Genomic DNA, 15,028 nt, shown 5'->3' with positions numbered 1-15,028 from the left:
TTTCATTCTGATTTTTACTTTAACACTGTCTAGGATTATTCAGCGTTTATTATCAGAAATATTTACTGATTTTATGTATTAAATCTCACTTTCGTTATTTTTTACATCCATGATTCTAGGTAACATACTAAAATGCTGTGACGAATGACTTCCGACTAAAATATAATTTAAGAAAAAAATCAAAACGCTTCCTCTATACCAGAGATAAAATATAAACAATAAAACAAAGGATAATTAAATGCCATTATCAAGCTTTGCCTAAAATAATTACTTAAATCTTGATGATTTCGAGGTTAACTACCGAAAACTTCAATATTTCATCTTGCAGTAACACAGATAATAAAAAAGATGAATAGTTTTTGGGTCAATTACTCTGTTTCCGAGTTTTAAATCATTTTTATCGTTGCGATTAAATATGGAAATGAATTATAGTTTTTGAAATTGATTGTTTTGAGATGTTAATAGATTTTAGTAATTGTTTCTTAATTATTATTTTTTATATATTAGCTATAATCCCGGAACTGGAACCAACATGAACGATCCGTAATTTTAACTATTATAGTCTGTGAAAATATAAAAAAAAAATATTTCATCATATAGCTCAATAGACAGTTCCAGGTCTTTGACTTTCCCATTAAGGATATATTAAATAAAGTAGAGTTTCAAACTATCCTCTACAAAACGTGTAATGATAAAAGTAAGATATCGTGCTAAAGCATGGCCGATTAAGTACAATTATTTACAACAAAAAACAACTGTTGGTTACGTATAAATAAAACATTGATTAGGTGATCGACGACCATTTAAAGCAATTTGTAATGTTGATTAGAAATGGCAGTTAATGTTTCTTAATAATGGCTCCGTACAGTTCTTCGGTTTTTTTTTATTTACTCAGTCATCGTTTAAGACAGGTATTTTTATTCGGTGAAATTCTACAGCTTAAAAATATTTTTTTTATATATTGATAACACCATTATTTTACTTTTAAAAATCTTTTTTGCACTTTGAGGTTCCTAATTAAAGACGTATCAAAGTTAACATTTCATAATTACGATTAAATCAGAATGAAATATTACATCTGTCAGCAACACAGATAATGAATAAAATAAAAAAGCTGACTAGTCTATGGTATGTTCACGCATAATTTAATCTGTATATGGGATTATTGCAAAATCGTTAAATATTATGGCATATACAACAAAAAGTAACAAGTAAGTTGACAGAGATGGTGTTTTAAAGCCTTTATTTGTTTTACTAATAATTCCTTCTGGATTTACTCTTTTTTCTTGGAGTTGAATATTATATTTTATGATTACTTCCTTTTTATAAATAATTATAATAATTTTGCATACAATAATTAAAGATTTAGTGAACTGTATTCGCATGTAACTGCAGAACAGAAAGAGGAACTTTAAATTAAAACAAAAGAACAAGAAAGACATTGTAACCATGGTAACACACGAAAGATACAATTTTTCTTCTTCAAGAGCGTAACAATATTTACAAGGAGGACATTGCACTTGTGAACCTTCAATCTCACTTAGCTACTCTAATACATACATTGGATCTCTAATAAATCGTATGATGTAATTCAGTAGATACACAAAATAACCATTTTAGTAATTTCATGAAAAAAACTGAAGTAAGTTTACGCTTGATTAAACTAACCAATTAAATTAGTTGTTGTCCGCCTGAAACTTGTTCGTTTGCTGTCATGATTCAAAGTTTCTTTTACATCGAATTATTTTCATACATTTTGAAACACAATTTGCTAAACAAAAAAATATTTTAACGAAATGGAATTAAGTTTATCTACATATGTTGTTAATGAACGTTTTGGGCTTAAGATATATCATCGGTAAAATATACCGTACATATATGTATTAGGAATATAGGAAAGAAACTGTACGAAACAGGCTTTCTTAGTTTAAGGCTGGCAGCATACGTACGGTTTCCTCATTAGGTTTCCTGATTTCCTAAATCGTCGGAGTTTCGCCCCGACAGTATAACCAGATGTAGAAACTCTCTTTGACTGTTACATTGCTTTCATTCGCTACACAGCAATTAACTATATTAAATTTTTTGCTAACATTCTATTGTTGTTCGCGAGTGTTTAATATAAAGTAAAAATTAAATTCTCTGTTATATAAAGCACTTGATGACCTAGGAATCGTACAGGAACAGAGTTTAAAAAAACAAGACTTTTTTAACAAACCCAAAACGTTTATGACATACTGGTTTTTCGTTTCTGAATAACACCTAGTACGATTTCAGAGTACTGTTAAGCGCGTAGTACTTTAGCGTACCCACTGATACGCATAAAATAGCAAGTTACAAATATCATAAAACAGAACACACAGTAAATATTTTTGTAAGCACATGGCCAAACCACTTGGCTTATCTCATTTTATTGATGTCTAATTAAATAATTTTTATGATAATTGACTCACTTGATCCTATACAAAAAATCTTTTTATGACGTCATTGTGATTGATTCCCTCATGACTTGTTTTAACTTTAAATATGAGTTAAAAGATCTGTTTAAAATTTTAACTTTTTAAAACTATTTAAGATGATTTATTACTACTATTGACTATATAACATATACATTTACTTCTCTCATAACAAGTGTCTTGCGATTGAAATTTATTTTTTATTTTATTTATTTAAAAGTTAATAATTTCATAATTTAAAAAACCCAAAACGCTTCTCTGGGCAAGATGACGTCGCACCAGTCCCTATTGCGTACCATGTTTGTTTATTTACATAGGCTAAATGCCTATGTAAATAAATAAACGTGTTATCTTCCTTAAATTAAACAATTACACTTCCTTTTTTTCGATCATACTACGTCATCGTAGATTGTAATGATCTGTGGCGATTTTGTTATTGGAATTTTATCTATCATGTTTTATACAGATAACTCCCAAAAAAAATTGTCTATACTGTCAAATAGCCGGTTGTTTTTTATGTAAAAATATTAAATGGGAACAGTAAATAATTGTTATCATCATATTCTCCAAATGTGGGAATGCTGTCTTATCTTCGAAGCATACGTGCACATTTATCTCAATAAAAGCTAATATTTTAATTAAAAGTTATCGACGTCTGATAACATAAAAAAATATTTTGTCTCAGCAATGACCTACTGACCTATGGTGCCCTAGGGATTGTCATTAATGACTTGAATGATCGTGAAGATGCAATACATATTACTTTAAATTTTGCCACTAGATAGCATTATAATCCATCTCGAAAGTAAAGTTTTAAATGCGATGACAATAATATAAGTAATAAGTATTTATCGAATTCTAAACATACATTAGGTATGGCATAAACTTATAACGATTTCCATAAAATAAAAACATACATTACTTTTTGAATATAGAATTCTAATCATAAAGATGACGTTGGCGCAAGAGTGTAATTAAATTTTTCATTATTAAAATTATATTAATATGATACAGAAGATTGATGAAGATTTTTGGTTTGTAACGAATTAAAAAAATCTTTCACCATTAGTATAATATTGTTAATACGTTATCCCTGCGTACCTACTGTAATAAGTCTATTTATTACCTAAATATTTCAAAATAATAAATTTGTAGCAGCCCTATCATTTGTTAAGCACATGTGCTAATGATTCAGTGAAATACAGTTTTTTTCGCAATAAATTTCTGGAAATGCATCTTTGATGATAATGAGCAAATAATTTATGATTGTGTTACAAAATTTCAATGATTCTTGATTACTCACTTAATGCAAAAACCTTTTTTTAACCAACAGTTTATCTATGGATCTCCCTAGATTTTTTTAAGGGGCTAGTAACGAGACCTTTGAGCCAAACTCTATCAGGTTCACATTGTCAGGTGTCAAAGATGTAAATGTAAAAGGCGTCTTAAACTTAAATTTGTACCATTATGTCGTAATATTTTTTATTCTTTACATTGTGTTTTTATTCTAACTTGATTTTACTTCTTTAGATCAAATAGTCCACACAATTCAACTGAGAACGGTATAGATTCTCTTGACTATATAATACAAGTACTAATGCAAAACAATGTTTATCTTTACATACGATGCTTACTCGTTAGACAGTGCGACGTGACTGAAGCTAGTCCTTATAAGGGACTGCTTGCTCATTGAATAACTTTACACCTGACCATACATTACTTAGTGCTTTGATTGTACGCACTTAAAATGTTAATAAGTCATTATTACTTAGAAGTGATGACTGTACTCGTACCAAAGTATCGGACTACTTTTAGGGTAATATCTTGCTTTGGTTTCGCAGTCCTATTTTAAATAATAATTTATTTAGTCACTTCCTAATATAATAATAATTAAGTCCACTGTAGATTTTTAAATCTGTCTCCCATCGTCTGTTGCTTTTGAACTACGAGAAAAAAACTTTGAATTTATTTTCCAGGATTCACATTCAGTGTAGATTATCTGTTTCGAAAAAGAGATTAAAGATATTTAAAAATAAATTGTAATAAATCAACAACTCTTCACGCTCCGAGACCACCAATACCAAACCATTGCTTACATCGTAAAAATAAACATTAACTTACGAAAGTAGGTTATTTTTATTGGTCCATTATTACGCCATACTATTGAGTTCGCTATGTTGCACTCAATTATCTATGTATAGAATACAGCGTACAATACCCTACGTAGAAAATGCCTGAGTTCAAAGACGATTTACATATACAAATTTAGTTATGTATAAAAACGATTTAGCCGTTGTTGTAGATATTTTAATTATTTTAACGCTAATCTAAGAGCTGTTATGTATCTATCGAATAAGTCTGTGACAATCCCATGTTTAGATGAAGACAACTGATATCATCACACAATACGACTGATTTCTTTTTTCCAGAACTACCTCTAAGTGCGGTATTTCATTGTCTGACGAGATGAGTCACTTAGTAGTCTCAAATCGACCTTAGCTATTGTAATTTTCAATTAGTTATTTAGCTTTATAGCAATCATTTGTTTATTTAAGCACGCAACCATAGTCCGTAGTGTTATTTACAATTTTGTCTTAAATATTACAATAGAAGGTTTTAAGGAACATGCAGTTCACATTAATTGCCGTTATAGAAACATAATATGTTTTATACATAATTGTACAATGAAGTATTTCAGATTTGGTAAGTATAACATTGAATGAAAGATTGAAATATATCGTAAAAAATTTATTACTTAAAAATACAGTAAATCTATAGGCGTTTCATAAATATTATCTTAAGACGGCCGTCATATGCTTGTTTAATAAAAATAGAACTTCCTGCCTTCTTTTACCAACCTATGATCGATGTTACTATTAAAACTCGAATCGTTGTTCACTGAAAAAATATTTTTTCGATAAATAATCGAGTAATAAGGTTCGATATGTGTATATTTAATACCTATGTCAATAATACTTATGTGTAATACATAAAGTTATTTTGTTTAAACTTAGAATCTTTTTACATCGTTTATAATATATTTTTTACGGTAAAGAAATAAATCAATTCAATTTAGTAAATTCTTTACTATAAGAATACAAATTCTAATATATCAACAAAATAGTAGATGTTTGGAATCTCTTGCCTACCATGAGAAAAAAACAATAACATTTAGTTAAACTACTTCTGTAACTTCCACGAGTAAACTTACGTTAATTTTTCAGCAAAGAGCGAGGTTTCATGTCACAGGTTTTTGACTTACTAGGGAGGCCTCAATCTGAACTTTACTGTAATACATAGTACACAGAATAAAAAAAAATCAATCGAAAAGTATTAGTAGTTGTAGGTAAGGTCAGCGAAATATGGGTTGTTGCACCGCGTACGTAAACAATCATAGACTATAGACCGGAACATTGAGTCACGATATTACGAAACACCGTTATCTGTTTGTTAATTAAATGTGAGAAATTTTAGATAAATATTGTTATCTTGTAATAGTCGAAGAGTAAAGCTAAAACGTATATGTAACAACGTTTCTAAAAAAAATTTAACTTTAAATTTTGAAACAGTCTTTACAACAAATTCAATTTCATAGTTTTGTAAATGACAATAAAATAAATAAAAATTTCATACAAAATTTGGCGGGCTTTAGCGGTATTAACTTCGAAGTATAAGGTGCTACTTATTGTTTATATTAGTAATTAAAGGTGACTTACAGTTGCAAATATTTTGTTATGATTTAATTAAAATTTAATTTATTGTGACATAATAGTTAAAATGCAATGTTGAATCACAAGAATCATTCAATTCCTGTTTAAAATATAAGATAAATTGGGTATTGTTTTTAAGTTTGACGAACCTGCTTCCTTGGCTGAAGATTCAAAAGTTGTTTTACAAAGTTTAATTGAATTGTTTATTAAATATATTTTGTGCATATGCATATCTCCATTAACAGGTATTGAAACGTTTTGATAAAAGTACTAATTTATCTACTGCATTTGTTAGTTTTATTCTGTTGTCAAAAATTGAATAATGTTTCGTAACTAAGTACAGGATTACATATTTCAACGAATTTTTGCTAACATACACAGTCCTCATATTTTCTTCTTTCTCCCCTTTCAAACCATTCCATACATTGGATTTTACGATTCGAAAGCCACATATCCAATTCTCAATTACCTTTAATTATTCCCATATTCCGTCTCCCTCATACACTCTCATTAATTGGCTATCTCGCTCAAGCTCCACGCAAGTGAATGGTTCATTCATGATGGCACAGAGGTCAAATGCATGAAACTTGTTAAATTAAGACCAACTGGCTGGAGAAATTAAAACATACGACGAGAATATTTTTATTTACTTTTCAGCCATACTGGCTAACCAAGTTGGTCATTATATAATACCGAGTAAGCGCATTTATTTTAAGCGAATTTATTAGTAAGAGTTTCTCTAAATTAACTACTACTAGATCAAAGTCGGAGTTGTAGCGTCACTAGACGATTAATATTATTGGCCTTTTTTTGTTATTTAATCTTGCTATTATACCATAAATATGAAATGTGTATCCATAATGAAATATTGCGACGTTCATAAAAAAATCCAATTAAGTTTACAGATTTACTTAACCACAGAACAACAAGTAATATAAGGATTTAATGACGTTGAATATGATATCGTTTTTGATAAGGAATAGCTAACAACATCTGAGAGATGGACAACTTAAGTCATCTTTAAATAAACTCATTGTCATTTATTTTTATTGTTATTAAAATTCTCAATTATATAAATCATCTACCTAGTAAATAACTTATTACTTATAAAAGAGCCTTGTATTTTGATAATGCGCTAACTGTATCTCAAGGAACGACATCTAGTTGCGTCAACAGCATTTTCTTAAACTTTGATTGAAAATTAATTTTATCAACTTTCGCTGTCAACGTTCGCCTTCAGGAAGCCTCTTAGTTCCGTATCAGATGTTAAATAATGGAAAATAGATTTCTATGTAAATTGCCATAACAAGCAGCCACGCGTGACATTGGCGGAAAAACTCATGTTTTCAATTGAGACCAACACGAACCATATTCTTAGAAGTACTTAGGAATACTTATATTTTCTGTAAGTTTATTTTACTGCGCACTTGGGTTATTTTCATAAGTGAATTTATGCGATGAAAACAAAACGTATGTAACTGATCATCGACGCGATGATGAAATACATGCGGACACTTAAAGAGAACACACTACATACAGTAACTTGGCTGTTTCAAATAAATTCAAATTCTGTTGTCATTAAAAAAAAACAAAAGAATAGTTTTCTGCAATTATAAAATGCTCAACAGAGTGCCCTATCTGGTTATACTCTTGAGGCACAATTCTGACGATTTAGGTAATCGCTACGCTTATAACATAAAGAAAGCCCGAGTGAGTATACAGCCTTGGCTAGTAACAGTACATTGTGTTCTAACATCTAAGATATAGAACATATAGATGTTTGAGTATAGGAATTAAAAAGCCTTTCTCTTAGTAATTTTTAATTACGATCCAAACTCTGTGCGAAAATATTTTTATTTTATTTCTTAACACTTTTTTGTATTACGTATTTTTAAACACATAACACAAATTAAGGAGGCAACGGAACGGCTTTATCGCTAACAAGCAACCTCTTCAAGGAAACCCTAGTAAGGAAAAACTAAATAAAAGATACATAACTAAATTCAAACAAAATACAGATAACAATGTAAATTTATAATTACTAAAACAAAATAAAAACTAGAAGCTAACCTTAAGAGCCATGAATTACAATGCTATGTTATAAGTAGGATAGAAACAATATGTATGATGTATTTAGATTTTAAAAAAAGGTTAAAAGCTTCTAATGCTGGAAAGGATATGATTAAGAAGTGTTTATGAAGAATTTTATATGATTTTTAGTTTTGCTCTACTAGAATCTTCGGTCTACCGTTCGTATGCTCGTGACAAAATGATCTATTGAGACGGTAAAAAGCAATTCATATGTCTTAAAGTAGAATGTCTAAACAATATCGACGGATGCGGCGACCATTTGTTCAGTATTGTTGTGTTTATGACTTTTTGTTATCTTGATTTATTCATGTTTGACAGACAGGATGGCGGGACGATCTCGTAAAATCTTTATCATAACCTGTCTTTTGTCCATAGAGTTGTTGATATTTACAAAGATAATATTTAGTCTGTAACTATAATGAATGAAAGAATCTGTCTCTGATCTTCAGTTCCAAAAATTTAATTAAATTTTTAACATTTACATAAAAATTTAAATCTACCTAAGGACAGGAATGATATAAATGGCCGAACGGTAGTTTTGAGGTCATAAGACAATATTTTTCTTCTCTTAATATTCTCCTTGTCACGCACTCTACTAAAACTTCTCTTTTAGTATCTATTACGATTATGATTGATGATATCGATTGCGGCACATGATGCAGATTTTACAGCTTCTCTATAATGTCATTTTTAATCCTACATTTCCAAGTTCTTTTCTGGTGGTCATTTTGATTAACATTCCTTCGATTGGGTTATTCTTGAAACCCCTACTCTTTTTAAACTGAATTCTATCACTCCACTGTGAATTCAGGGGATTTATTGGAAATCCTTGCATGTTATTCTATGTTCTTTTTTGTTAATTATTTTGCACTTGTACCTTGTTTAACCTCTATATCTCGTTTCTTTTTATTTTTCCATACTAGGGTGGCTTTGAAGAAGTCGCATGTAAGCAATAAGGTTGTCTAATACCTTATGTACTTAACCTACTTTTTTATAAAAAAATAAAAATAAAATACGTTTATTATGGAACATAAGATACATACAGGTGTCATATTATATTCCACGACATTATATTTAAACCTGTAGGCTTCCCTACTCATCGGCAAATAAGACAGAGGGTGTAGGCCGAGAGAAAGTGCCGGCGTAAAAAACTCTCGTATATGTGATGAGATGAGTGAAAATAAATATTTTTATGAAATTATTGTTGCTTCTGTTTATTTTCTCCAACACTGTCCGGTAGTCTGGTAATCAACTATCTGGGAGTCACATATATGTTCTCTATAGATTTCCCCGACAATAGAGTACAAAAAATGTTTAAGGTCATGAAGCGTAAAATTATTAGCCACACGCCCATACGAAAATGAATGAGTCACGCGCAGCTCTTATGTGTCCTTATTCGATCTCCTTGACATGAATGAATGGTACACCCCTGGTCTTTGTTCAATGATATGAATCTATTTTGAAAATAAAAAAGCTACAGATTATCATATTACTAATTAGTGTTATTCCACAGATATAACATATTAAATTGACAGCAACTCTTACGATTAAAGTTAATTGTAACATTATTCATTAGATAATAAATTTAATATTTAAGCTGATAAAATATGGGTTTACGTAGAAGTATATTAGTTAGTGAACAATTATTTTAAATTAGTAAAAAAGACCTGGAAAAAAATAAATTGATTAATATACATCTTTACCATCATATAGAACCTTACAATAATTCTGAATAGTGTTATTTGTTTTAATAAAGTGAGAAAAATAGGAAAATCACTGAGTTATTGTTGATATAATTTAGATATGTTAAGCGGAATTTTTTAACGACTTATTTATATTTTAGCTTGATATACACTACATTCGTCATAGTTAATATACCTACTCTATGTCGTAACTTCCACAGGACATGGTGCATATTCGTCGCCATAAATATTATTTAATGATCTCCATTGAGGTTTATAGCTTCATATGCTCTTTGTGACAAGCTGAGTTTATATTATATCATAGCTTTTTATATCGAAAATTATTTGAAATGCTGCAAAATGCATTTTGTTATTAGATAGGTATATTATCAGGCTGAAACCACATGGCATAAAAATATTTTAAAAATGCATTAGTATTATATTATATTATTAATTTTAATAATGTCACTCAAAGTTAAACACGGAACTGGTACTTAGTAAGCCGACGACGTCACTTCATCCGGAAACCACAGAATCATATTGCCGATAGGTCATTCAAACGCCTTGCTTATTATTTTTTATTTAAATAATTTCTATCTGGATTTAACGTTGTCGAATTAGATATTAAACATATTGAGAAAAATACAGCAACATAGTTCTCTATTTATCATAGATAATTTGTAGTAAAGCGTTAATCAACCTTGTGATTTTAAGATCTGTTTCACCACTCATTCAATTTTTTTAAAAATCTTGAATTTTAGCTAAATAAGTATGTTAACTATTCCGTAAAGAAACATAGTGATGTAAACTCGTAAACGTATTTTTGTCTATGGAATGTGGCGCCTGAAACATGAGAAGCACGAGAAGGAAGTTAATTTGCGATGTACATCTGTGCATCTATCAATAACACTCTGTTCGTCTGCACAACGCATACAATTACCATATCCGCCTATTAACCGCTTATTACTAGAATCAGCCAGACCAACATAGGTTAGATATTATCTAACCTATTAGTTTTACCAGAACTTAGCACTATACACAGTTTATTTCCCAACGAACCTAATAAACTATTTAAAATAAAACCTATGTAGATATTATGTTAGAAGAAACAAATAAAACTTGATTTAATAATAATTTCTCATATTTATTGTTTCAGTGGATCACGCCAGAAGAATGTGAAGTGTACAGTCGTGAAAGGAGGCCACCACTGGTCATCCCTAGAATCACCCAGTATAGGCAACCCAGACGTGACCAACGACTGCAATATCCAGAGGTATTTAAAATCTGAACTCAAATTCTTATTTACTTCCCATTCTAATTTGAACAACAATAGTGGTTCTTTGTCAATTAGATAGAAAGCCAAAGCCAATACAGTCTACGTATGACTCAAAATAAAATTAATTATTTATATCGGTAACATAATACTCGTATACACTTATGAACATCAAAACAGAAATATATATTAAATACTTATAATTTTACATTAAATGCCAATTTCTCCAATTAAGGGCGTAGAACGGAAGGGATGAACTGGCAATAAACTCACCGCCACTCTTTTTAACCGCGAAGTTTTTTGAAGTTATAGGAGAAAAATTATGAGTGTATGTAATTTTTTTTACACAATATTTGTAGGGAGCTGCAACCATTGCACCATGTTCCACATGATATTTGAAGTAATTAACAGTTAATTAATAATAATAAAATAAATTAAAAACAAAGTTTCTCTTGCGAGTTAGTTTACCGTTTTTCTTCATATACCACATGCCTGGACTACGTGCACTTGTCAACGTCAACATATGAAAGAAGTAGCTAGTATATAAACTGTAGGCCATATAATAAATAAAAGACTGCGCACCAAAAACGGCGTGTTAATTTGAATTACTTTTAATTATGCGTGCGAATACAATGTGTGCTTTCAAGATGGCGGCATCCGGCCAATCATTGAATGAATTGATTCGAATTTTAATTTAAGCTGCAAGAAGTAAGTGTGTGGTCATTGGACGCCTATAAACAATAATGTCGTCACATTACAACGTATCTACAATAATGTACTTTCAATGTTGTTCTTATCAGAATGTTGACTAATACTTTAAATCAGCATTACTAAAACTTGACTAAATATATAATCGCGTTGTGGTCCAAATTAATTTCGACGAGTTCTTGTGGTTAATACGAAAATTTAAGGAAGATTTATATGGCACGGATTTCCATTTTAATTATAATTTAATATTGCGGTAAGGTAAACGACTGCAAAATACGCCTATCAGTGTTGAGTCATTCTTATCTCTTCTAATAAGTAAGACTACTGTGACGAATACGTGCTATTAAACCAATAACAACCTACCGATGTATAAATTATTGAGGGGGACTTTGCAATTATCTTAAAGTCTATACAGTCTATATTTTATTTATTTGAATCTTCACGACTTTTTCCCGAAGGGGTGAGCAGAGATCTCGGATGTCCACTTGCTGCGGTCCTAACCTCTCTCATCCAATTTCATGTCATTCACCATACATACTTGTCGGTTACTATTAGTTAGGTACTATTTAGTTGCCTAGTTCTAGTACGTCTTGGATTTGGTCTAGGTATGTTTGGGTCCAACCCAACCCGATTTCAATATCCACGTTTGTATTACCTACTATAGATAAAGAAGATATACTATACGTATATCTTCCAGCAACAAATGATATTTATATATTATGCAAACAAACACCATTCTTAAGTAAAAGCGTGATTAATTTTAGTAGATGTCATCTTATTTACGAAAATATTCACCGTCATACACAAAACAAATAAATTTAGTTAAGTCAAGTTAAAGCAGTAGAATGTTTTTAGTTCTTATCGAAGGTGATTTACCAAAATTTGCATAAAATAATTGTTTCCTATGTAAGTAATTTTGTTTTCGAATAGTTATACTAATATTTTTTCATTTCTCATCATGTTCAATATAAAAATCAAATGATTTACGTTTGAAATAATTTAATGTGATATTTAACATCTTTTTAGACTCGTGGTAGATTTATCTATAAGTTCCTAGCTTAGTTATTTATGCCCTGAATTATTGAATACAATTCGCAGAGTAGCAATTAAACCGAGGCTTCTGGCCCTGATCACAACTTTCCATGTAGCGATTGGACATAACTACCATAATTGCAATATTTTCAATGAATTCCGCCGTAGTAATCAGTGAACGTAATAAAACAAGTGATAAGGGCACATTTCCTAACATCGACCACTGATAATGCTTAGTGATGTTAAATATCGATAAACGCGTTTATCAATATCGATTAAGAGGATTTTTATGTACCACTTTTGCCAAACTGTATCTGCAAACGTAATTGGATACAGATTATGGCATATACTTTACTTTGATCGCAGGTTTAATACGCTAATCAAACTTAAATCTGGTTCAAAGACCTGTCAAACTTTTTTTTAGTATATAAAGATTGACATATTTGACACCGCTAATGACGACATCGTACCTTAAGTTACCAATTAGATTATGGACCTTAGACTTTTAAGGAAATAAAAATAACATATATTTAAACAACAACATAGTTAAAATTATAAATAGACTATATACCAAAATGGCGGATTTACCAGACCCCCAGGTTTAATTCAGTGATAGATCGATATAAGGAAAACGTGTATAGGGATAAAATAAAATACCCATTAGTGCAGGATGTAAGGTCACGTATTAAATATTTTCTAACATAAATATAAAAATATAAAATATTCTTAAAATCTAAACGACATTTGTATAAGAAAAATATTAACCATATTTTGCTTTTATTGATTATCGAATGTTATAAATTAACATACTTTACTTTTGAATATCGATAAAAGTGCTTAAACCTCGATAGGCATTACGTATATGGTTAAAAATATAGATAATTACAAACAATGAACTAAATACATCCTTTTAATTACTAGTTTCGACACGATTATTCATGGATTGCTAAAACATCGACATGCATGTTACCACACTAGTCATATCATTATGGTACAGGCTACAATGTACGTGTGTCATGTCGGACGTATTTAAATTATATTTAATATCTGTTTAATTTAATTTCTATAACAATATGTAGTGAAAAATGGATGGACAGTGTTAACAATGTTTAGAAGGACGAAAACCTGGTTTCGTGAGGTATGAATTTTTACTAAACTTAGACTTATTGCTGTCTCTATTATATTCATACAAAAAAGAGGGATAGAGAATATCTATGCGGAAGTCCTTTAGAGTTAAAAGAAAATATGATGGTAGCGGTGTCGTTTACTTGACTGAAACAATATAGGAATACATATGCACGCTATATGTGGAAACTATTATATTTGGTTACTTGATAGATTAGCAAATGGACAATACAATTAATTTTCCTGGATGCCATTGTGCGTGACATTTAATTTTAACCTTATTACCGAGCAATAAAGTTCATATGTATTATAAATGTTGTCAGTATTAACCACAATATATTATATACATAATAACATACATCATTACGAGTTTAAAATAAAAAATGTGTAAATAGTGTCTACAAAGATGATCAGATTTCAATTCGTCAATTTCACAATCTGCGCTTTGAATTTGTTTGTTACTTCACAATTCCACTATAGATTAAGTGAAAAATTTGATGGGATGTATGTTCGGAACACGGAAGTCTTATCAGGCAGGACTTACTCCTGCCTATTGCTATAATGTATTAAATAAAAACGTCTCCACCGATATTTGACCAGCGCATGTATTACTGCAGACTGCATACCGAGAGTCCATTCTTCTAAATATTCGAGAGTGTATATCTTTATTTCTTTGTGAAATAAATAAAACCTGTTGGGGTATAAGGTTATGGTAGAGCGCAAGTGTAAATGTATATTTAGTGTCGGAGACAAACAAATGACTAGAACTTAATTCTATGTATTTGCCGCTTCATTTAATAACATTTTGATTTCCTACTGATACGTGAAATGAACTCTATATGGTAATGAATTTGCGGTTACATGGGACGTCAATGTGCAACTACAATGCCTTATTTGGCCACTTTATGTGTCTGGATAATGATAATTTGACTGGTTTATAGAAATAATGGAATT

At 30.1% G+C, this 15,028-nt stretch overlaps 1 protein-coding gene across 3 annotated transcripts in view; it reads left to right on the top strand.

Moving 5' to 3' along the window:
• LOC110997082 overlaps positions 1-15,028 on the top strand; it is a 61,886-nt gene that overhangs the window by 37,424 nt on the left and 9,434 nt on the right. For all 3 annotated transcript variants that reach the window (XM_022265060.2, XM_022265058.2, XM_022265059.2), the window contains exon 2: positions 11,093-11,209. In XM_022265060.2, coding sequence (XP_022120752.1) covers positions 11,093-11,209 — 117 coding nt within the window. The remainder of the gene's footprint in view (positions 1-11,092; positions 11,210-15,028) is intronic.

This window comes from Pieris rapae, chromosome 3 (assembly GCF_905147795.1).
Source record: "Pieris rapae chromosome 3, ilPieRapa1.1, whole genome shotgun sequence".
NCBI lineage: Eukaryota > Metazoa > Arthropoda > Insecta > Lepidoptera > Pieridae > Pieris > Pieris rapae.
The sequence above is the reverse complement of the archived record's forward strand: the minus strand, read 5'-3'. Positions and strand labels throughout refer to the sequence as shown.